Genomic DNA, 26,354 nt, shown 5'->3' on the forward strand with positions numbered 1-26,354 from the left:
AGTGATGAGGACATTACAGAAGATATCAGTCAGTATTTAATTAGGAAAGATGGGACTAAATTATTCAGACAAATCTGAAATCAAAGCAATTTTGAGTATTGTGCAATCACCGACAATAAAAATGGGACACCCAGATCCTCAAATGCTCGCTTCCCTGTAAAACGTTATGTGTGTTGCTTAACTCTACGGCGATCTTGTAGATATTAATAGCAAATTTTCAATGGCAACTTCTACTACCGCAAGCGTATATTTCAGGATCTATGTGTCCCATTTTTATTGCCGGTGACTGTACATATAACAAGGTAGCAATCCATCTCATCAGAACTCGTACTAGTATATTTGGGTTAATGATGGATCCAGGTATTAAAAAGCAAAGCTTTACGTGAACATCAATTTTTCATTATTATTGCTCTTGAGATATTTTTGACAATCCCGGAAAGAAAAATGTACGTTCTTTTATGAACGTAAATTCTCACAATGTGTGTTATTATTTATGTAAAAGGTATACTGAGGTACAACCAACAAATATTTCAGAAACATTGACAAGAATTTGCCTGAACACTGAAACAACGAGCGAGTCCACTTGCGCAGACTTGTTTTCGTTCGTCTGCTCCAGAGATAGTTGGGACAGGGCACAGTATAGTATTAGAAGTGTGTCAGAATTAGATACAATTTTGAAAAGTGCCATAGATTTTGCACATCGTGGAACATGCATATCGTGATGTATAACACCCACACACAATCACATCACCCAACTGCTTGCTGGGATTTGGGAGTATTGAAGGATTCGCTGCCGCCCGATTTCCCAAGGACAGATTCGTCTGACTTCTGCAGCTGCAAAGGTTGATGTAAGCAAATATTGACTGCTGCCTCACTCCAAAGCACTGCATTACGATGTCGTTAGCAGTGCGTTCTCTAGACTCGTCGCGGCCGGATGTCAGTATTGACTTAAGAATTTCCTGACTCTAAAGAGATCAGATTCGACACCTCCGTACCTTCTTGCTTACGAAGTTCCAACTGTGGCTTGGTGCGACAAAGTTCATGCCGTGAAAGTAAAGTAAAGGACGCATGTCAGGTCTATCGCCTTCCTTTAACCTTGAAGATATGTCAATGTTGATCAAAAATAGCTTCTCATTTTCTGTTCCTCTGGTGTAACCTCTACTGTGAGATATCTTCATACTTTTGTCATATGAACTTACAATTTCATCGTCGTGATCAAAATCCAAAAACAACATATTTAGTTGAAATGTGGTCATGGACACCGTAACAGTGTGGAAATTATACATTGGCACCGTCGCGTTAAGTGGTCGACTTTTGAGCTCGCCACAGAAGTTCCCTGACTCGAATCCCGACATGGGCATGGGCTTAATTTGTCCCTTCATCAAGTTGTTCTAATCACCACTCATCCGTATGATCACGATTAGTCAAAAGTGGTAGATGGTGCATTCAAGTAATAAATATTCATTTAAAAGGAAGTGGTTTTTCACGGATGTAAGCAAAGATTTTTCTTATTCATTACTAATTTTTTCTTACCTTGTGCATGGGTTTTTACGCACCTCGAACCGGGAACCTCCGGTGGCAAGCTCGTGAGTAGACTTCTCAAGACACTTTGCCACCAAAGCTGCTAATATGAACAAAGCTGGAAGAAAAAAAAACATCCTGCTGAGAGATGCAACAATTGTACTTATGTCCACCGGAAGGCAAGTGAAGCCACAACTGAAATTTGAAAGATTCACCTATGCATTGTTCTATCTTACCTTACAAAACAAGCATAAATATGTACGTTAATCTCAATATCCTTGTGTGAATCTCCTGCTCAGAAATGGTTAGTAGTATGTATGAATATGTGCGTGTGTGTAAACGTGTGTGTTCCTTTTTTTTCTATTTCTTATGTGTGTCTTCTTCATTTTTCAATTTGTCTTTGTAACAATTTTTCTTATTTTTATTTGGTTTATGTACGAGAGTTAAATGTATAAACTGGGTTAGGTGGGAGAACATCCACAGGCTGAACCTCGCCCTTTACCTAGGTTAAGAAAATTTGAATTTGAATCAAGATGTGCAGAATTCCACGTGGCTACGTTTTTTTTTTTTTTTTTCAAAATCAAGGATCCACCTACAAATTAATTAATTTGTCTTACATTACAAGCTTGGAAGAATTCAACTTACTCATGTGAACTCGAGGAGTAGCCATCAATCACCCTTTCATTAATCAATCATTATGCTACAGAAATATTTACAGACTGAAATTGATCATATAGTCACAACTCTTAGCGGAAAATTTTGAAATTGCTGGGATATCACAAATTTCAGAAACACTGTTATGGCACTGTAAGTGGCCAAGGGTAATTTGCAAATGGTGTTGTCTACATATATATTTATTTTCGTTTCTGCCGTGTTTGTATGGCCTGTTGCGTGGAATTCTCTTGAGCATTTAGGCCTCTGCCGTGGTCCATGTGTTTTTCTGCTCTTGCTTTAGATGTAACCAGGGAATTTGCGGATGCTGCGAGATCTGTACATTTCCATTCCCCCAGGAGATTTGTCCAGTTTCCGCTTCACTGGTCGCATCCTACAGACAGCGGCTGGCCTTCTGAAGTTTCGTCATGTGACAGTTGCGTAGAGACAGTTTTCAAGTCCCTCGCGGCCCCCCTTTATAAATAGAAGCTTTCGCCTGCTAACGCCGAACCGTAAAGTACTACGAAAACAATACTTATTGAAAAATTCTAATCTCGAGACGTGGATTCTTGTGAATTTTGAACCAAGTACAATCGGTGTCTGTGAATATGCTGGATATTATTTTGAGCAGTAGGGTTGAAGTCACAAATTGTGGTCACGGTATGGTATCGTGTGATGGAAGAACGTGAACTTTCCGTGTAAAGGGAAATAAGACGATGGTGAACGATTTTCACACTTTGAACATTTACTTGTACGATACGTGCACAGACAGTTGGAACCTTACAGAGCCAATACTTTTTTGGTGTATGTAACCTTATATATTTCAGCCACAAATATGAATTTTCTTGCTTCGTCGTCTTTGTTGTTGATCGTAAGTTAATGAATATTCCAAAATTCCTTCGTTATGTAGTACTACTGTATTTATGAAGATGGCGAGAACTGGATTCTTCCATGATGTAAGGCATCTATATCTCCCAAAGGATGTGGAGAATCTGCTTGTATTTTGTATTTTCTTACTAAGCGTTGCTTTTCTGCTTTGGTGATCAGATGAAATTGATGAAGTCTCACTCACCCATACTCAGGGTGGCATTTGAAGCCGTGTCGAGATCGTGAGTCGAGTCACTAAGGCGGGTGATATGTACATGTATTCTTCTTATTTAGCGTCGCTTTTCTTCCAGTTTTGGCCAATGACTACGATGAGGATGGGTGATGATTAGATGGAATTGATGAAGGGATAATCGCAATACACATGCCTTGGCCGGGAATCGAACCCGGGATCTTCGGTTCGAAAGTCGACCACTTAACGCGCTCTGTCACTGAGCCGTCGGTGGATATGTAGAATAGATTTTGAATTTTGATAATAATAAAAGTGTTCTTTTTGCACGAAGTCTCCATTTCTTGTCATCCCTGATGATGGTGAGAGAGTAAGAAGTACGGGGAAGGGCAGGAGAAGGGTGGCCCATCCGAAAATGTTATATCGGACGCTGTGAGTGTTTTGTAAAAAAAGGTAAAGTGCTGCCCTGGGCATAGCACCACGCCATGAAGGCGTATAGGGGGTGTGGGGGTAACGCCCCACACTTTCTTGATCCAGTCTTGATTGATTTGATTGATTTAGTTTATTTTACTTCGCGTTTTGTGCGTCTTGGCTAATTTGCGAAGATGGGGATGAGTGATGAAATGATGAAATTGATGAATGGACATTCACAAACAACCAAGCCCGACCGGGATTCGAACCCGGGACCCTTGGCGTCGCAGCGCGATGTGCTAACCACTCGCCCACAGGGTCGGGCTCTTGATCCAGTCGTGAGTGGGGAAGATGTGATCAGCATCACGCCCCTGACCGCCTTTACCCCCCAGGGTTTCCCCCAGGTACCCATGCTATTGGACACTGGGTGGGCGCCGGGGCCGCGTCCAACGTTAGAAAAGTTCCCGGATTTGAACCGGCCGGGGATCGAACCCGGGACCTTTAGCATGGTAGTCAGACGCGTTACCGACTGAGCCACCGCGGCCACCGTACAATATCATAAAAAAAATCTATCACTTTATTATTCCTTTGTGCAATCGTTTATTAAAAAATTAAGCGCCAATCTCCAATCTCCAATCACAGCGCAATACGACGCCAGGGATCCCGGGTTCGAAACTCGGCATGGGTGTTCTTTGTGGGTATTCTTTCTTTCAATTTCATCATATCACCACTCATCCTCATCTTGACGTTTAGCCGGAAGTGGCAGAAAAACGAATTAAAATAAACCAAATCGATCAATCAATCAAAAAATGCAGCGAAATTTAAAACAAACCTGCTGCATTACATGCGACGAGACGTAACATGCGACTCCCCAGATTGTAATTTTGACGCGTAAAATTGATTTTAAGAAATCTTTGATTTTGCACATCCTGCATGTGTTCTGGTCTTACCCTGCGTAATATTTACAATGGTCTTTCGCTCAGCTAAAGAATCACTAAACGGGAGTACTTTATTATGTTGCATCCTTGTTTAGAACTTCGTGGACATGGCACCCGCAGAAAAAGGCATTAGTAGAGGGAGTTGACGTCTCCCTTGAGAACAAAAGCAGAAACATTACTTACTTGACTCTGCATGGTACGTACAGTGAGTGCATGCACATAAAATGTAAATACATGTCCCTAGTGTGACTACGATAAGCATCGCACAGAAACATCGTCTCAAAATGTACGGTGGTGCGTTTCACGTGGAAAGTTTGCGTTTTTTCATCGCGTGATATCATGTACAGAAAAGATTTGTCTTATTTCTATATTTTAAATTCAAACTTTTTAGGTTTTATTACGAATATTATAATTTGTTAGACAAACTTAATATTTCGTCTCTCTTTGAAAGAAGAAATATCAACGATTACAATTGCATTTCCAAATTAATAATTGAAAAACTTGATGTACGATATTTATTATCTAAACTTACATTAAAGACACGTCATTATGTATTCCGAAACAACTGCTCTGCAATTTCTGTCACTTCTTATTTTAGAAATAATAGGTATTTTAATTTTCTTATATCCCAATATGGTCATAATCCACTGGAGCCTAGTAACCTTGTATTGTGATAATAACATGTGTAATTTTACTTTTAACTGTTTTTTTCTAAACATATATGATTACATTGTACTTTTCAAATTTGTATTTTTCTTTATTTTAACGAAATTGGTCTTCTCACTATATTTCTTCATGTAGTACACATTTTATTTTTTTATTTTTTTTTATTGTAAAATTGTGTATATGTCATATCCCATCACAGACTGCTGTACTAGGCATGTACGCTGTTTTTCAGCAGTAAAATGAAATAAATCAAATACCATGTCTACAGTTTGTGGCCTCGTCTCTGAAAGGACAACTAGCATATTTAATTATGCTAATTGTACTAAGTTGGAAATTCACAAGAATCCTCCTCCGACATTGTTATTAGTTATCACAATCGCTTATCTCCTTTCGTAATCTTTTTGGCCAATCGCGTTTTCTAAACGTTTGACTGAAATTATCAATGCCCAAATTTCTGGGTTCTAGTCCCGGCCATATTATCATCATTCATTCTTAACGTCTCGAGTAATCTAGGGTGGTAAAAGAAGTTAAAATAACCAAAATACAGTTTATTCTATTTCGACTTCCCAACAAGTAAATAATAAGAAGCCCATTTCTTTTTAATGTTTGAAACAATGTTCTCTCTATCGTTCTCTCACCTTTGCTTACTCAAAAATACAAACTGCATATAGTAGCCTCGATGGACAAGCCTATCGCGTGGTCGATTCCCAGTCTCCCCGCTGAAGGTACACTTTTGAATTCCACACTAAGCCTGGGTTTTCCTTTGTGAGTACCCCTTCATCAATTTCATCTAATCTTGGATTCTCATCGTTACAATTAGCTAAAGAATGTTCAAAAGTGACGTAAAATAATAATTAAATATGTGCTCAAGCATGTCGGGCAACATGTCAAACCCCTTGAGGGTGTACAGCAAAATATGTGACTGTGAATGCCATAAGATAAATCCATTCTTTGTAGATTTTAAAGCAAAGAACATTCCTTTTTATTATTTCGTAAAGTTTTACACTCTCCTTAAAAACCTCAGCTGTCAAGAACCAAGACCTCGCACATAACAATTTGTTCAACGTCCCTCTGTTGGCACGTGCAGTTGCATAGCTTATAGGCCGGTCTCTGGGTTATTTCACATTCAGGTAGTTTCCAGCTTGCCCTCACGATACTTATTGAACGCCTACAACATGATCTTTCAACTAGAGCCGAATCCGAGATTTACCACAAAAGGAATGCTACGTGTTAGGTTACCCGAAGATTGAAAATTACTCTAAGGTTTGAAGCCACAAACAAAATTTACGATAAATGATTACTTTTATTGTGCATCATTGCTTTGTTCAGAGTTTTGTTCTCCTTTCTTATGTTTTCATAGTAATAAATTGTGATAATCTTTAGAAGCAACACTGGATTTCATCTCTCCTGCATTCTGTATTATGTATGGTAAAAACTGTCAACTTCATTACATGTCATAACTTTCGCCTTGTGACCTCCTAGGTACGTGGGAACGATTCTCTGTATTCTTATCGTATTTTACTGTAGGCTCAGATGGAATTAACTTATATGTAAATAAATGGGCTTAACATTTTCCAAACTTTGCTTTACTAACATTCAGAACTGTTAATACAAGTTTCTGGCATGTTCATAAAATCATTCATTTATTGTCTTTATTTCTTACTGTGGGAATGTGTCATCCAACTGCTTAAAGTTTTGAATCGTTGGCGTAAAGATTGATTGTAGCTGCTGTTTGTTCCTTGTACTGTTATATCCTTAGATGGTGTACAATACTCTACATATGTGTGTAATTGTGGTTTGTCTATGATGCCGTTTCTACTAAATTGCAAGAGCGTATTATGCTGCCTGTACTTCCACTCCTAGATTAATCGAGACACTGAGGATGAAATAATTACTATGCTGAAAAAAATCTGGATTCGAACCCACGAACCACTGGTACTAATCCTTATAACAGGTTCTCAAAGTGTCTTTGTTGAGAGTATAAATTACTGGTCTACCCCATACACTAAATAAAGAACACAAAATGTTATTCAGAACAAAATTTTGTCTTATCTTTTGACAGTTCTTTCTTTGGAAGTACGTAACTACATTGAATTGAGAATTTCTGTCAAATTGACTTCATTTCTGGAGCTCCTTATCTGCATGAAATATGACACGTCAATCAAGTGCGCTGGAAAGTCTTCAATCTAGCAGTTGTCGACCGCTGACGCACCGAGGTGACAAAGGATACATGATGTTACAAATGAAAACTGCCCAGTTAAAGAGCCGTAGGACATCACGATATTAATTTGATCACGAAACTCGATCACGCAATTTGCCGTAAAGCCTCTTGGAATTGATACGATTTTCAGTGGTTTTAAGGAGTCTCTCGGACAAAAATAACTCAAAATTACTTTTTACTGAAGAGTACACTGTGTTGTAAATGAGAACTCAGCACACGCATTCAGAATGCACTACAACCTAGAAAAGAGCTGCAGAAATTGAGTTGGATTCGAGTCGCCAGGGCTTGTTAGCCTGAAGCAGTTGAATTTCATATTTACACTGCTCAGGAAAGTGATTTTACTATATCCATCCATATATATGTTACAAAATGTGTATGTGTGGGTGTGTGCGATACTCGACAAATTTGTAGTTAGATATTGATATGTAGAAAGCACATTTAGATACATGTTTACAGTTTACATGAAATTAACAACTTACTCCTTTGTGATATTAAGTTCGCTCTCATACAGTGCATAAAATACAACGCCTAATTTCAATTAAATCACTGAAACAATAAATCTTCAATTTATTTGAATTAAGTTTCCAAATAAATAATAGAATACGAAAGTACACAAAAGTACACTATTGAACAGATTCCAAAAAAGTTTCGCATTTTTATTATTCATTCTTCTTTAGCATACAATATTATTGAACATGACATGGCATTTTGAGCTGCCTTGAATGCTAGAAAATTCACAGGTTCGAATACCGGCGTGAGAGCATTAATTATTTGCCTTAACCCTTCAGCCTCACCTTTCATCGTAATCACGTGATTCATCTCACGGTGGCAACTCCTCCCAACAAACAAGAATCGTTGCCAACAATGCGCCCTGTGTTTCGGAGTCCCTTGCTACCTTATATTTGATTATGAATGATTTTACTTCAGCATTTCACCTGAGGCTTCCGCTTGGAGTTATGATTTAATGATGCAACTTGTAATGTGATTAATGGTTGGTGAAAGCAACGAATGTGTTAGTGAGGGGGTAAGGCAGCCTCCTTACCGTGTTTATAAACCAAGGATGTTGAGTTCGAATCCGTCTAAGGTGTATGACTTCGTAGCCATCATAATATTTTGTGGTTATCTTAGCAGTAGGCAAGAAAAGTAACATACTAGCATGACAAATGAAATCTTCAGATATGTTTATATTGTTCTGTCATGGGCCGGCCCGCATGGCGGAGTGGTTAGCACATCGCGCTACGACCACAGGGGTCCCGGGTTCGAATCCTGGCCTGGGCATGGATGTTTGTGAGTGTCCATTCATCAATTTCATCAAATCATCACTCATCTCCATCTTCGCAAATTAACCAAAAAGTGGCTCAAGATGCGAAGTAAAATAGAGCAAATCAATCGATCGATCAATCAATCAATCAATCTTCTGCCATGGGAGTAGCGACGGGAGTCGATCTCACCTCGAAAATAACAAAGAACTTATTATTTTGATAAATGATTATAATTGGTAACAAGAATGAAGTTAATTAGTATTCTAACACAATAACTAAAGGAAAAATTGAGTTAACTTGGAACATTGAGTATATAATACTACACTCTATGCCGGAAATCTCTGTAGCAGGGTCGCTCATAACGGTAGAGAAGGGAAGAAAGCGACTGGGCGGAGTGAAGCAGTCCAAGCTCCTGCAAACAGCTGGTAGCCGCAGTCGCTTTCCCCTTCACGCAATCCCGTTCCATCTCACGCGTTCATTGGTCGAGGCCTCTCGACTCACTACTTTTTCAGATACTTGATTTCGTTCGCTTGCTCCAGAGAATCCCTGCACATAGTATAGAACCAGGGCAGAACTTCATGTTATCATATTCTACCACTTAAAGAATATGTGGTTCCGTGAGTTTTCAAAATCCCAGAAATGAGATATTTTCGTGCGAGAAATCAAAAACGTAGACTTCATTAACAACATTTCTCCGTAACATTCAAAAAATTTTCGACGAGGTGAAATTCAAAATTCGAAATAGAGTAACTCAGCATGAAATGTGAAAAAATAGAGAAAACCGTTCTACTATATGTATATTACTCTCGTGTCTAGAGTAGAAGTGTCTCCTTAAAGGGATAACAATAATGATGGTAATAATAATAGATTGGCAATCTAAATACGATAAGTTGTATTATTTTTAATAAATATTATTTTATTACTATTATTATTTCTACTGTTCGATTTTATATGAATGGCCTAACACACCAACAAAAAATTCTGGTGACGCTCATGACTATTGTTGAGTTTTGGGTTCTCTCTGTTCTTCGGTAATTCAGGAAATGGAGTAAAGAATACGACTGAAGTTTCAACACAAACAAAAGTGTATAATTCACCAACACAATAACAGAATTATTACAATAACTTACATAATGGTATAAATGCGAGAAGCCTCGTCATGAACGACGGCTATGACTTTTCATACATGCTCGACAGGAACAATGCACAGACTGATGACCAACAACATTTAATAACCAGGTCTGGCGTTCAAGTTCAATTGGTATACGACACTCTCCCCCCCTTCGGCTGAAGAGACTCCCGTTTCATGGAGTTTGCCCATAGCTGTCAGGCGGTCGTCTTGGTCTCTGTGATCTCCTAAGCGGTTGATTGTCGCAGGTAGCATTTGGATGTTCCACTAGATCTTCAGTAGCAGGTACTGGAAGATAGTCCTCCTCTCTAACAAGCATTGGGTTGTTTCTGTGCGGTCGACTTTGATTTCGGACAAAGGTGTCTTCTCTAACCTTGTCGGGATACCTCTTAATCTTCGTGAGATGAACAACAATCATGTCATTATCTACAATAACCTTCGCCATCTTCCGGCCCATCAATTTAACAATTTCGCCAATTTTGTACTTGGATCCATGGCTGAATTGTTTTTTGTGACGTTCCACAAGTACCTTTTCCTCCGGCATAAACGGAACGGGACTAATAGGCTGATTCTTGGAACCATTAGACGTGTCAAAAGCGGAAATGTCTGTTCTTGGCCGGAACTTGAGCAAACGTTCTGCTGGACTATACCCGTGCACTGGAGTATTCCTTAATCTGCCTAAAAGCTCAAGAACGAACTTGTCCATCTCTCTCAACGTGATGCGTGAACGATTTGAAAAGTTCTTTTCTAGTAAGTTCTTCACCACCCCAACATTCCTTTCAGCTAGACCTTTTGATTGGGGGGTGTACGGAGCTGAGTGAAGAAGCTTGATATTCCTCTTCGAGCAATAAGAGTTGAACTCTGAAGATGCAAATGGTTGGCCATTGTCTGTAACATAGGTTTTCGGATATCCAAAGCATGAAGAAAATTCATCTAAATAACCAATCATGGTGTCAAATTGCATATTCTTCACTCTCCATATAGATATCCAATGAGAATAAGCGTCAACCAGCAACAGGAAATTCATGTCTGAGAAATGGAAGAAATCAAGATGAACACGCTCAAAAGGCTGCGATGCAATAGGCCACGTTTCGAATGCGGTACCCGGTACGTTGGGCCTGTTATTGTATCGCAAACATGTGTCACACAAAGACGTAACCCTCTCAATATATTCGTTCGTCGTGTTCCAGAAGAACGATGAACGAGCTATTTCCTTCATTTTGCATGTTCCCTGGTGGAATTTGTGCAACAGAGATAGGACACTTTGGATACAAGATTCAGGTACGACCAGTCTTTCGCCCACGAAAATACATCCCTTCTGTATGTGGACATCATATCGCCTGTCGAATATTTTTCTGAGAGGATGACCTTTTGTTCTCCCGATGAATTGTGGCCATCTCCCTTGAACATATTCGAAGACTTTAGAAAGCTCAGGATCACGTTGTGATTCCAGCGAAATGCGCGTCAACACCGAAGATTCAATAAGATTAAGGACAACCGGCTCAGCTGTCAACTGACATGCGAAATCATCATAATAATCACGAACTGGATCATCTGCAACACAAATTCTAGACAATGCATCAGCCAACTCAACATGAGGCGTGTAAACAGTTTTGAAGTCATATTCTTCCAATACTAACTTCCATCTGTTGATTCTGCTGATGGCTAAAGCAGGCAGGTTACTTCTAGGATCCAGCAGGTGAGATAAAGGTTTCGAGTCGGTGAACGCAACAAAATATCGTCCAATGAGATACTTGTGAAAGTATTTGACTCCACGGACTAATGCAAGTGATTCCCTTTCCAATTGAGTGTAGTTCCTTTCCGCAGCGGATAATGTACCGGCCATACACATGATAGGCTTTAGGACTCCGTTTATTTTGTGCATTATGGCTGCTCCCGTAGCTGTAGGAGATGCATCCGACATCAGGTATAAGTCCTTACAAGGATCATATACTGTGCGTACTAAGTCCTTAGATAGCAGATCCTTAACATCCTGGAATTCCTTCTGATGAACATCTGTCCATGACCAGCGCACCCCATTCTTCAACAAATCATATAAACTGGCAACACAGTCAGCTAGGTTTGGCAGGTACGAAGCGTAATACGTGACCATACCGAGAAATGACTTCAATTCGCCAACATTAGTGGGTGGCTTACACTGAATTATTTTATCAATGTCTTCTTTCAGAGGACGAATTCCCTCCTGTGAAAGAGAATGGCCCAGATACTTCACATTTTGCACAAAGAACACAGACTTTTGTACATTTATGCGGACGCCATAATCGGAGAAAAGATTCAGTACCTTTCGTGCGTTATCATTGCAATCCTCAAGAGTAACTCCTCCTACTAAAATGTCGTCTTGGAAAATGGAAACCTTGTCTACACCCATCAATATCTGCTCGATCGTGGCTTGGAAAATGGCACTGGCAGAGTTTGCTCCGAAGGGAAGCTTCAACTGTCTGAATAACCCGAATTCCGTGTTGAAGACAAGGACCTTCTGAGCCTGCAGAGATAGGCGTAACTGAAGGTAAGCCCTTCGAAGGTCAAATGAAACGAACCAACTACAACCAACCATCTTGTTGAAGAGGTCCTCTATTTTAGGTAACGGATGTCCCATCTTCCTAAGTTGCGGATTTACAGTGTTCTTGTAGGACACACACAGCCTTAATTCACCGTTTTTCTTACGAACAACAAGAGGAGAAGCCCACAATGATGATTTGATAGGTTCAATTACTCCGTCACTAACCAACTTCTGTAATTCATCCTTGACTGATTCCTTAAGCGAGTACGGGATGTCGTAATATCTCTTGAACACTGGTGCAGCATCGTCTTTCAATGGCAAGTCTATCTCGAAGCGCTGGATCGACTTGGACATGTCACCATCAAAAGGTATAGGAAAATCTTTCCTTAGATTCGCAACCAGTTCCTTTATTGCTGATGATTCAACAGTAGTTGCAACCATCTGAGGAACATGTGAAACAAAAATGTTTCGCCATTCAGGCATGAAAATGTCAATCCAAGACAAACCCATAATCGCACGATTCAATTTTGTCTTTACAACAATCATATCTAAGTTATGTTTCATTCCTTGAAATACAACTTCAACGTTAACTTTTCCTAAAACACCAAGATTATTACCATTTGCTGCTTTCAAGATGATAGGAAAATTGTGTATAGTGCAACCTCGCAATGAAGACTCAAATTGTCTACTGTCAATTAAAGTATAGACAGAACCTGTATCCACTAGGAATGTAATCTTAGAATTGTTGACTTGTAAGTCGATAAACAACGATCCCTGTGTATGCCAAACAGATTCACTTTCTTTAGTAACGAAAGTAGTGAAAATTTCTGGACACTGAGCGTTACATTGGATACCAGCGGCGCTGTAATCAACAAATTCGTTCTTAGATTTTTCTTCTTGAATATCTGCAAATTTGTAATCTATGGGAATGCACGGCACATTAAAATCTGAAAAATGTGATTGCTTGAAATTGCTGTGATTGTTTGGTACAATCGTAGGTTTTGAATAAGCTGGAACATTGATAGATCTTTCATTGATACGTGCGTTAAGCACAATGTTTGTGTTAGAAACCAATTTGTTTTTGCTAGAATTGTTATATTCTCTCTTCTTGCAGGCTGTCAAGAAATGATTTTTCTTTTTACAATATCTGCAAGTAGCCCCGAAAGCTGGGCATTTCCCGTTAGGATGAAAAGAATTACAATTACCACACGGTTTACCAGAATCATTGTTTGATTTGTTACCAATATTCCTTGTATCAGCTCTATTTTGTCTGATGTTCATTCCAAGATTCCCCTTGTACCTGTTTTGTATTCGCGAAGTGAATTCAGTCGGAGTTTCAGAATATTTCACAGCATTGTTTGAGTGACTTTGGTTAACAATTCCCTCATTTAATTCTAGCTCGTTGAGATACATGGCCGTATCTATTGCCTTTTTCAAGGTCAAATCAGGATCTGATAACAGTCTATTTCTAACGCGCACACTTCTCATACCAAGAATAAATACGTCGCGACACATTGAATCAATGAGATCACCAAAATCACATTTTGAGGCTTGCTCTTTGATTTGCACAATGAAATCAGAAATGCTTTGATTATCTTTCTGTTTAATAAGAAAAAACTTATGCCTTTCAAGTACGAGATTCTTCTTGGGCTCATAATGGCGGATTAATGTTTGTTGAATTTGAGGAAGGCTGAGCTCTGATATTGATTTAGGTTGTATGAGATTGTATAAATCAGCATACGTTCTGTGTCCTATTGCTGCTAATAGAACATGCTTAGCCTTATCATCGGGAATGTCTGAAGCTTTGCAGAAATGCTCGAATCTATCGAAGTATTGTTTAATACTTTCCTGCTCCCTGCAGAATTCAGATAATTGAGACAACTTTTGCATTGTGTACAGAGATTCTTACCTCCAACAGACAGCTTGAAGAACAATCATAAGAAATATGTAAAATTACGAGAAGTAAGTATCAAATGAAGTTTCCAAGATCCTCGTCGCCATTGTTAAGTTTTGGGTTCTCTCTGTTCTTCGGTAATTCAGGAAATGGAGTAAAGAATACGACTGAAGTTTCAACACAAACAAAAATGTATATGAATGGCCTAACAGACCAACAAAAAATTCTGGTGACGCTCATGACTATAACTAAATCATGACCAAGCAAGTGTGTAAAGAAAGAAGCAGTTTGTAAAGTTTGCTGCCTGATGTAAAAACGCCATTTTGGTTATTCGGAAATTAACCATTGTCGTGTATTTGTAGATCTAAGTTGGACGCAACATTGGAACATGAATTTCGACGGTGACGCTGATTCGCAGCTGAACTATAATATAGAAAACAAAATCTGAAATGAACAGTCATTATGATAGTTAGTGCTCTAAATTTTACTTTGAAGTGTGTTGTTTTGAATACATATTCAAATCAAAGTACTCTCCATGTTGTTGCGATCGGGCCCTACAAATGATAACGCCAGTACAAATGGCACCATTTGGTTTCCCTGAAGCATAATTTCATGTTTGGAATGAATATTATAAATGGTAATTTACGCGAACACTTGTTCAGGTATAGTGTGTGTAAATTCTCAATATGAGCTTACCTATTTGAATATAACAGAGGTATATGTGTCCATATGTTAATGAATAAATAATCGATGCCGTAGTTCGTGCTGCATATGAATGAAGCAGGCTTTACTAACCGTAACAGGATCTCTCTAAAATCGAGAGCTGCCGCCACATAGATAGTTCGATCGTGCCCGTTTGAATTGGCTCCACGGTTAATTACGTCATTGTATATTGCTGATAAAAGCGAATGTTAATTGGACGGGATAGGTAAGAGTTATGTACGCCAATTATGAGTGATGGATCGTTGTGATAGTTGGTGGGTGCTGTAAATTTATTGAAGGAACTATATACTATAATATATATCGTGTCCAAATGTGTCATCCCGTTGAGATTCCTATAATTCTAATTGCAATCTATTTCTCAGAAATTTGAAATAACGGAAAGTGGAGGGTACGTGAAAAATGTTCTAAGGGGTTTAAAATTTCAATAAGTTACGAGATTAGCTTATTTTGTTGTATTACTTCATAATCATTAGTTGTTCAGCTTTGAGCAACTTACTCTCTTTACTTCAGGTAAAAAAGAAAATTGAAGATTTTTCAGTCAGAAATATACAGTACGTGCCTTTGATGCTCGAAAGTATGTTTTAAACAGAGGAATCCTTCTTCTTGCAAAAACATGTATATGTTTATAGAGAATCTTGCAGCACTAACATGCGAGTAACAACTATTGGCATATGATTGACGAGATTAGAAATACGATTAGTATGAGAACTTTTTCACCCGCTCAACATTCACAGAGCCCACAATCAAGCTTCGTAACCACCCAACTTAATAAGAATAGCCCGGAAATGATTCATTGTTAAGAATCTGGGCACATGATGAGCTGTTGATATCCTTGGGTTGCTGTCCTTCATCGTAAACTTATAGTAAACAAATTGCTTGTAAAATAGGATGGTTTATGGCGAATTGTTCCACATCTTAGGACTTTTAGTAGATATTCCTCTGCCACCACTGAATGGATATTTTTCATAAGAGTAAGAACAATTTATTTTCTGTCCCTTGCATCCTCGTTAGCTTCTGTGACCACGCATTACTTTTATCTTTACAGTTCAGAACTTCCAAATTGGGAAACTTTCTCCACATTGAAACCAGAGTAATAGAGATGATTTCGGATTGAATATCTGTCGGAGCACACAGAACCCATTCCAGTACCAATTATCCTCGTTGGTTATTAGTATATATGCGTTTAGATAGTCGAAGAGGATGTAGCAGGTTTTATTTTAATAATTTTTTGGTGCTATGTGGGTTCTTATAAACAAGTCGCGACCGTTTAGGTGTACGGTAGGGAACAGTGTGATTATCTCTAAAATTCGTCTCGCGCATTCGTTCTTTAAAAACAAAAAGCTGTGTGGTTTCCTGTGTTGTTTTTCAGTTACATCTCAAGGGATCAAAGATACATTCAATAATCTCTTCTTTTGCACCACATTCTCCATTACTATATGTAATTCCTTTTTTGCTTAGTTTGATAGATGCAAGGGTAGTCCTTGAGAAGAAACTGTTGAATTTATATGTAAAGATATTCTCTTCTCCCACTTCGTGAAACAGATGGTGCATTAAATATTGCCAGCAGCTTTTTTAACATCCCCAAACCGTCACTGCTGCTCTTCCAGCACCCTCCTTATAATTTACCATAACCCAAAACTTCCAGGGGGGAAAAAAAGTAATTCTTCCTTCTTTAATTCTTGCAATTTCTTACCTCCTCCATTTTGCCTTTTCACACCTGCGTCTTGTCTTGGTCTTCCCCTCCTATCTTCGGGTCTTTTGTCTTTCTTTGCCTTAATTGTTCCCTTCTCTCCGTGCAGATTCTCTGTGACGTGTTTCTTCCCTCGCTCAGATGCTCCTGCCTTGAAGCTTTCCTTCCTGCCTCCACCCGCATCCCTTACTGTCGCTTACATCGATTTCTTCAGCTCGCCAAGCATGGAATACTCTCAAGCTCCTGGCCTCCTTAATTACTTTACACTTTAATCCCTAAAAAAAAATGAACTCGTGATGGAGAGCAAAACGTAAAAGTACTTACAGTTTGCTTGAAAATTACAATTAACATCATCTAATGCATACAATGGATAGTTCTTAATAGACATGGCAGTGGTCGATATTGGTCATTTGGTTGTTTGCTTACTTTTATCGCTATAGGATAACCGTGCATGGCGATGGCGCCAGAGGGGACGGGTGAGCGCCCCCCTCCTCCGTCGACCAGTCGACGCCCTCTAACGACCACCAGCAAATAAGAAAAAGTAGGTATATATTTGCGCAAATAAGCCGACCTCTGTGGCGGAGTGGTTACCACTAGGGCGCCAGGTTTCAATTCCGGCCTGAGCATGGATGTTCTTTGTGGGTTTACCTTCATCGGTTTCATCACTCATCCTCATCTTCGCGATTTGCCAAAAATGACAGAAAAGCGAAGTAAACTAAATCAAATCAATCAATCAATAAAAATGCTCAAATTAGCATTTTTGAATGGAGTTTATATTGTATGGTATTGATGTGGCTGCCTCCTCGGCAAATTTTCGCACCACCTTCTGCTTCCCCCTCTCTTTTTTTGGAGGGTATCGTTACTGCTTGTGAATGTTCAAAAATGATTGATTGATTTTAGTTTCTCTCTCACTTCTAGCTAATTGATTGATTGATTTTGTTTATTTAACTTCGCATTACTTCCACTTTTGGCTAATCTCGAAGATGAGAATGAGTGACGACATGATGAAGGGACATACAAAAAAACATCCATGCTCAGACTGGGATTCGAACCGGCGACAGTCGTAGCGCTGTGTACAAACCACTCCTCCAAGGAGGTCGGCGTCTAGCTAATCGAGACAATGGAGATGACTGGTGATGAGATGGCTGAAGAGAATCACAAACATACATAAATGTAGTTTACACATGCTGTGGGTTCAGACGTAACAGCCGTGTTAGCCTGCAAAATGCAGTCCAAGATGTGCTACGTGGAAGAGAGGTTGATATTTGGGTCCTTACGGTCAAGTAACCTCTTACACCTCTGGTAAAAGAAATGCCTGTTCAGGTTATAACACGTGAAAGATGTTGCAGCATTAACCGGTCTGTAATTCTTGGCAAACTTGAACGGAGTCTTATCGTACTCTGGCTGGAGTAATTGAGGAAAACCACAGGAGAAACCTGTCAGGACCTGCGGGATTTGAACTTGCGACTTGTCGACTACGAGACCACTCCGCCAAGGGAGGCCGACAGTTGTGCTTGTCGTCGGGTTCTGGTCGATATGGAAGGAACTAGTGAAACAGGAAATTTTGACCTAATACGTAATAGCGATGATGATATAAACTAAAACATCCTTTTGTTTCAGAGTTTAAGATGAAGTTTATAGAAATTTTCACATTAAATTGATCTAAAATTTACCTCAATTTACATGATACCGGTATCGCTGAATACAGTTTCTAAAGAAGTGGATGGCATTTTCAAAATTATTCCACCAAAAATATTAAAGGTTCCATGTTTTCCCGTTTCGTCTTACACGTTATCAGCACATAAAAACCAGTTGATCTATGGCCAAAACGGAATGCCCCTTTCATCTTTTTCCGTTTCGCCTTAAACCCGGAGAGGGAAATGATTCACGGGTAAGGCGAAATGGGAAAAGGCGAAACGGGCACAGACCAAAGGTTCTGTTCAGTGGCAAAATTTTATGTAATTCAAGGTAAAACAACGCTTTTCTGCCACATGAGTGATGATTTGATTAAATTGATGAAGGGACACTCGCAAAGAACACCCATGCCCAGGTCGGGATTCGAACTCGGGACCCCAGGCGTCGTAGCGCGGGACGCTAACCACTCCGCCACGGAGGCCGTCAAGGTGACAATGAAGTGAAGCGTGAGGAAGCTTGAAACTTGATCACTGCCAATACTTAGTTTTTATTATAAGTTCTTAGTTGTAAGTTGACTCCTGCTCCTACCAGTTGCAGAATTCATGGGACTTGCATCGAACGAAATTTTACGGGTAACTTGGTAATTTATTTAATGCCCCCATGCGCATGCGAGGAAAGTCTACACTCGGTAAAGGAAGAAGTTTAGGAGGAGATATTTGAGGGATGGAAGGCTCCACCGTGCCACCAATGAATATTCCTTGCTCCGAGCACTTCTGCAACTGAGGGGGTTGATGAATAGGTAAGTAGTGCTGGAAGGTAGTGCCAGGGTCCAACCCAGTGACGATTCCAGAAGTGGAAATTTCTGCGCCTGTGGAGACGTCGGGTTAGTGCTTCAGTCTTGCTGCCTGGCAGTCACATCAGTACTGTATTCCTTATGGGCTTGAAACTCTAACCCTTGGCCACTTAAGGAAAGTGAAAATTGATCTTGAATTCACACGCTTGAGATGATTCTACCTGCATTGATTTACCGAGCAAAACATTATATTGATTGATTTGGTTTTCGGGATTCGAACCTGGCGCCGTAGCGCGCTGTGCTAAACACTCCGCCACGGAGGTCAGTAAGCAATCATTAGAAAAATAAGACTCGGCAGGGACCGGAAAATCAATAACGTTATCAAAATTATCTTTCTGTTATAATTAAACTGCAATTATCATTTTAAATCAAAATAACTGATATCTGCCAATGGTTTACTTTTTACGCGCATGAAAACATATCAGTGCAATCTTAATAATTTTACTTCGATGTAAGGAGTGACATCTAAAAATACTAAATGCCAACCTCTCTTCCTCGTACTACATCCTGGGCTGCGCTCTGGCGCATGGATACATAGCCATGACAACCCTCTGAAGGGCTTACGTTGTGTCGTCCCATATGTGCTTGTGACTGTCCCTTCATCTATCTAATTTTATCACCATTCATCCCCATTGTGGCGATTAGCCAGAACTGGCAAATTTTGTATTTGTCAGAGTTATTGATTAGTCATGTGGCACAGTTCCTTGAAGCGAGACTTGTGATTTACCTCAACAAATCAACCAAAGAAACAGCACAAAGCAGTTTAATTGCTGCTTTGTTCAGGTTTGTAATAATAACAGTATCGGTAGGGTAACCATAGCAACGAAAGTGCAAAGGACATGAAGTTCGTGAGAAGTGTTTTTATGTAGGATTTTTAATTTTCATTTCTGTTTGTCAACGAACGAGCGTCGCCCTGATATGGCTGCGAAACGTTTGGTATCAAAAACTCTGTGCAATGTCCTTGGCATAGAATCAATGTGATCAATAATCAGGCTTATGTAAATGAAAATTACGGTTCATTTGACAATTTAACACCACTGTTTCAGACGATTACCGCTAAAACCAAACATGCAATGTGTCATACACAAACTCCCATTCGTACATTATTTAGCTGCGGACATACGTGCATGCCCAATTATTTCCACTCCAAAGACCATTTTGGAGGAAAGAACTCAAATGTCGTGCCGCTGTGTCTAATCTTTTGTTTGCTTGCGATCGGTACCGTGTATTTAACAGTAAGGCTGGTTATCTTGATGACGGGACCTGCGAAATAGAAGGGATGGAGAAACTTGGAAGTTTATCTGCTGTACGAATCTCTTGCGTATGTCATTATAGCCAAATGCCCAACCCATCACATTGCGTAGTGGTAATATCTTCCAATCGAAAGCATTATTTTGCCTTCCTTGGAGGTTTGCATGTTATTCAGAGATTCTATCTTTCGTCTGGTATGCATGTATGTGCGTCTGTCTTGGCGTGTTTGTCAGTGGGTATTTTTGCGTGACATTTCTTCTACTTGAAACTATCTTCATGTGTTTTTACACTAAAGAAAATTTTTTAACTCTTCTATTTATAATTTACTATCACAGCGAAGTGTTTGTGTGTGTTTTGTGTGCGTGCGTGAGTGCATGCGTGTACTGTATATTCATTGAAGACAAGAACACTACCTAGTCTTCTTCTGAGTCAAGAAACGACTTACATCAACGACTTCCGGAAGTCCCTTTCGTGTTATCCAACGTATTTATGGCCTCCCCGATCGTCTTGTAATCAAGGGATCCCGAGTTCGATACCCGGTGGAGGCATACGTTGTTTGGATCCCACTTTAAACTGTAGGTACGTACAATGCCGATAAGCCTTCCTATGCATAAAGTGGACAATAAAACTAAAGCTCAAGCGTCCCCGACGTCTTGGTGCTAACGGCATCGACTTAGGTATAATCAAGGGTTTCCAGGTTCGATAACCAGTGTAAGTACGGAGTGGTTCGAATTCAACTTAGAACTCTAGGTCCAGTCCAGATTAGCTGATTTGTGCATAAAGTAACTTAATACAAACATTCAATTGGACATGTTTGCCATGATTTTTATCATTCAAAATCAAGTTTCTATTACGCGACACTTTCCTTTCAGGTAATGATTGACGGAAAATGATACGCATTCACTTCTTGCTTCATGCAAGCAAACATTTTCAGTTAGTGCAATTAATAGTGTGATTGTTGAGGCGATGAAGAATATGCTTTCATGACTATAAAAGGCCGGGGCATATTTGGTTTCTACCGCTTAGTATTTTTTTTTGTATTTTTCTGATTTTGATTGATTGATTGATTTGCTTTATTTTACTCGCCTTTTGAGCCACTTTTGGCTAATTTGCGAGGATGGGGATGAGTGATGATATGATGAAATTGATGAATTGACACTCACAAACGCCCAGGCCAGGATTCGAACCCGAAACCCCTGGCGTTGTAGTGCAATGTGCTAACCACTATACCCCTATTCGGTGGTATCCCCCGTCATTCACACTTTTTCTCAACATTCGTAGCTACATATCAGTTTTTCTCTATATTCTCGGTTTTCTCATTTTACGGACAACACAAACATTCAAGTCCTAGCCGGAATCCTAACCCGGAACCTCTGGCTTTGTAGCGCGCTATGCTAACCACTCCGCCACGGAGGCCGACGTATTTTTCTTATTTGTCTTTTCTTTTTATTATTTGTCTCCACTTTTGGCTGCTTGCGACGATGAGGACACCTACTAAAAACTCCCATTCCCAGTACGGGTCTCGAACCCTGAATCTTGGGTGGCGAGATCATGACGCTTTCATTCGACGCTCTTGGCCACCGAGGCGGAATTTAGGATACGTTAATATTTTACTCTGATTATTGATTCTGATATTAAATGGCATAGTTTCAAAACACGTTTTCTAGAGTATCTCAATAATTCATATTTTGCACAAAATGGCAATATTACGTTGTAAAATATTAACTAAACCTGTGCTAAGCTTTCGTTCGTGCAGATCTGTAACTAAAACCGTCGAGATTGCATAGATACTTTTTTTTGTCCCCACACCTAACTGAGTGTCCACATAAAATGTCGATAACTGCAGAGGAGATACATTTTTATACCTTATGTTATAAATCACGCAGATAAGAGCAAACATGAAGTATTATGTTCTTGCATAATCTATATAATCTCGCTGTGTATTTCCTATCGATTTTGAAACTGGTTTTCAGCAGAATAGATTACTTCTGAGCTTGGTTTGACTTAACGATTTTAAGCTAAAGGAAGAAACGATTCCAACTTGCTTTCGAATTGAATTTTGCCTCTCACATGTTTAACAATTTCAGTGAACTACCTCCTCTGCTCTTCTGTGCTCTTGATTGCTTGTTTAATTACTTGATCTGCTTCAGCTTTTGAGACTACGTGCATAGTCAAACACTCGTTGACCTACCCGATGGCCTAGTGGTAGCGTCGTCGCCTTGTAATCAAGGGACCCCTGTTTTGATACCCAGTGGAGGCACATAGTGGTTCCGATGCCACTTTAAACTATAGGTCCAGCCCCGATTAGCCTTTCTGTGCATGAAGTTGACTTAAAAAACAAAATCAATCAATCAATTCTCGTTAAAATTCACTATAATCTAAATGTTTACAAAGTTATTTCCAATATTCGTAGATATCTTGAGCGAGGTGGGCGCGCACGCACCAGACTTGCATTCCCAGGTTATTTTTAATCTAAATTCCTTCAAGTGTGGAGGGAATATCTATCGCATTAACGATATTTTCCTGTTTCTATGATAACCAGTTAGTGTGTACTGAAACTGAAATGGCTGGAGCACTTTCTCTATTGCTGAGACAAATTGAAAATTGATCAATAAAATCATTGCAACAGCCATATGAGTTCTTAATGAATGAATGTTGCTAATAATTGTCAGCATGTAAATATAATGTAAAAGTTGGTGTTTGCTTTCTTTAATAATCTTGGAGAAATTATGCATGAAAAATGTATACACATACCATTCAAAATGTGTAGTCTTTGTTTGGAGTCAAGTTTAAATTCTTACCTCGAGATGCAAGAAATGAAAGTTTTATCTTTCAGCCATCTATGTTACTGTGAGAGTAAGAATCATTGCCGTAAAAAATACCTAAAAAAATGTCTCAAAATCCAAGACATGGACGTTGCATCCCAATCCTGTATCAAACGTTATGCCTATGAATATGCAGAGAAAAAATCAATTTCTACATAAAAGTATTCGTTCTTGAGTGAAAAGAAAATGGTAGGCATATTCTGTACATTAAATGTTCTATTAATATGTTATAAGGCTTTTCGAAGATTGAAATTGCCGGTGTTGAATTTGATTGTAGAATTTGGTTCGAAACGCAATTAATATCCTCCTTTCTTTTTTTTTGTTATGGAAAAACGGACGTGTTTACTAAATTTAAAGGTGATTTTTTTTCGACAAAGCGTCACTATGCAACAAATGTAGACTCCTAAAAAGTTATCTTTAATATATGCCATTGACTGTAATCGTATCTACGTTTGACGAAAACAAACCGTTCTTCTTTAAAAGTGCTAGAAAGTTTATAATTGTATATTTGGACTGTTGACATTAGCAATTTCCCGGCAGCGGAAAGGAGCATCAGGACTTTGTTTATGTGGGAGAAAATCTATTGATTTTAGGATTTCTGTACCCTGCCCGCCAACTCACTCTCTCTCTCTCTCCTCCTCTCCTTTCTCTCTCTCGCTCTCTCTTTGAAGGGGCAGGGATTTGCCGCACCTCTTCAAAACATTCTGTATGGGAATTCAGAGAACCTGCTCCAACGACCCTAGGATAGAAGATGTGCAGTACTACGCGTAAAATTGAAGAGATGGAATCAAGCAAAGATACGGACCTCTACCGAGCAACGTTTTGGCTTTTCTTGGGAAAGTTCAAAATAGAACCGGTGACCTCTGAAGGGAGAGAGAGAGAGAGAGAGAGAGAGAGAGCGCTTTGCCTACTTAACGCAATCACTTTGATGCAATGCATGTGAAGAGCATGCTCCACTTTGATGGATCTTGCCCTCAAAGGACTGGAGCTAGAAAACATAAAATAACGTACATGTTCATAGATCTCGTCACGCAGTTAGGAAATGTCAAATGGCAAATTGGTCACTCAGAGAACATTCTCAAAAATTGGTATTTAGGACCACGTGCCATAAACCCTCACAGCTCTACTTTGTATATAAGGCTAAGAATACCATTTGATTCGAAATTCGTATGCAATCTTTAAGCACCAGGCTATATGAGAAGCGAAGCTTAGAAAATACCTATAATAACAGCACAATCACAATTGTTCTCATCAATGTATCTGTTATATAACTTATTATTAAACCAACACTACTTGAAATATATTTGTTGTTGTACAAGAATTTTAGTGCTGGACGAGCATAGTTCAAATAAAATGTTCCAATGTATAAAGTGTATCATCTAAAAGACAAGTGTAGAGATACGTAGAATTTATGTAAATATTAATAACTATGTATCTGATCTCTCTCTGAATGTGATGTAATAAAATATTTCAATATTTAAACTATAAGTTTATAAGTAGACATTCTATATATTTTATCTATGAGATAAATGCAGAGATAGAATTTTGTAAATATTATTAACTATACGTAGCTGATCTCTCTCTTAACGTGATATAACACAATGCGCAGGCCTCCGTAACGGTGAGTTTAGTATAAAGCACTACAAAGATAGAAGTCATAGTTTCGGATTCTGAGCAAGGCAAGTTTGTCCCTTCATCTATTTCATTAATTCATAATTTATTCTCATCGTCGTGATTAGCTCAGAGAAGAGGAGAGATATAGCCAAAATACAATCAATATTCAATATACGTGCTACTCGAAGGAATTGTAAAGATTGTGTGATTATTATTATTATTAACATATTCTGCAATTTTCTTCCTTTTTTATCTTTAATCTTCCTAGTCACGTCTACCGTAGGGCAATTTACTTCATACAGATGTGACAATTACGTCTCACGGAGTTGGTTACCATTTAAGAGAAGATGGCTAGGGCAGGAAATAAATGGCTATATTCTCGAGGGTTCCAGAAGTCTCGTTATCCTCATGGGTACCATTTGTCTTTGCAGTGCCTGAAGGTAAACCAACCATCACTACGGCCCACAACACGAGTGCCACGTCCCTGCATATCAGTTGGAGGCCCCCGCATCGTGACACGATCCATGGAGAATTCCTGGGGTATCGCATCGCCTACAGGCCTCGCTACAAGGGCTCTGAAGCTATCAAGGAAATTTATATCCGGGACCCCAACGTTGATGTAAGTACCTTAACAATTTTCTCTTGATGTTTCATTAATTAAATTATGCTTATCTCTCCTGATTTGTTTGCGGAAAATATTAAATTTGAAATTCACTGTAGAGAGGAATACCTCTTTAAAGTGTTTGTGCACATGGCGCAATACAGGGAATTGTTTGCTCTTTAAAATGATCACGCGCTTATTTCTGCTTGCATGAACCAAAATAAAGATTTCTTGTCGTCAAATTAGTGCTGAACAAGAATACCACAGATAATTTTTCTGTTTACCTTCTTTCCCCGAGAAACTTGTATGTTTGCCTGTTGTATGGCATCGGTTTCTAATAATATCTTATCATTTCTTTATTCCCTTTTCAGTATAAAGGCGATGTGAATTATGTTGCGAAGAAGTTGTGCCCAGTTAGCTTAAGTAGAACTACTACCTCATTAGATTTATTGATAGTTCGAAGAAACGCAATTAATTGTTGTTTAAATACAAACAACTTTCTTTCGTAATTTTCACTCCATACAATCGCTTAGTTGCGCTTCACTTAGATGCTACAAACACGCGAAAAGTAATATTTCATTCCTACAAAGTGCATATTTTTAGTAAATGATCAAAATGCGTAGCTTTATATCTACAAAACTAAATGTGCAAAAGTTAAACTTGAAATCTTCAGGTCGAGACCACAATGTATTTTGAATAGGTAAAGGTAAAGGTAAAGTGTTCCCCTGTGCATAGCACCACGCCATGAAGGCGTATAGGGGGTGTGGGGGTAACGCCCCACACTTTCTTGATCCGGTCGTGAGTGGGGGTGATGTGATCAGCATCACGCCCCTGACCGCCTTTACCCCCCAGGGTTTCCCCCAGGTACCCATGCTATTCGACGCTGGGTGTGCG

The 26,354-nt window shown here is 39.2% G+C and overlaps 1 protein-coding gene across 6 annotated transcripts in view; it reads left to right on the plus strand.

The window, feature by feature from the left end:
- Ptp99A (Protein tyrosine phosphatase 99A) overlaps window positions 1-26,354 on the plus strand; it is a 1,182,303-nt gene that overhangs the window by 824,330 nt on the left and 331,619 nt on the right. For all 6 annotated transcript variants that reach the window (XM_083117414.1, XM_083117415.1, XM_083117417.1 and 3 more), the window contains exon 5: window positions 25,291-25,478. In XM_083117414.1, the coding sequence (XP_082973540.1) occupies window positions 25,291-25,478 (188 nt within the window). The remainder of the gene's footprint in view (window positions 1-25,290; window positions 25,479-26,354) is intronic.

This window comes from Lepisma saccharinum, chromosome 2 (assembly GCF_977018435.1).
Source record: "Lepisma saccharinum chromosome 2, izLepSacc3.1, whole genome shotgun sequence".
Classification (NCBI taxonomy): Eukaryota; Metazoa; Arthropoda; class Insecta; order Zygentoma; family Lepismatidae; genus Lepisma; species Lepisma saccharinum.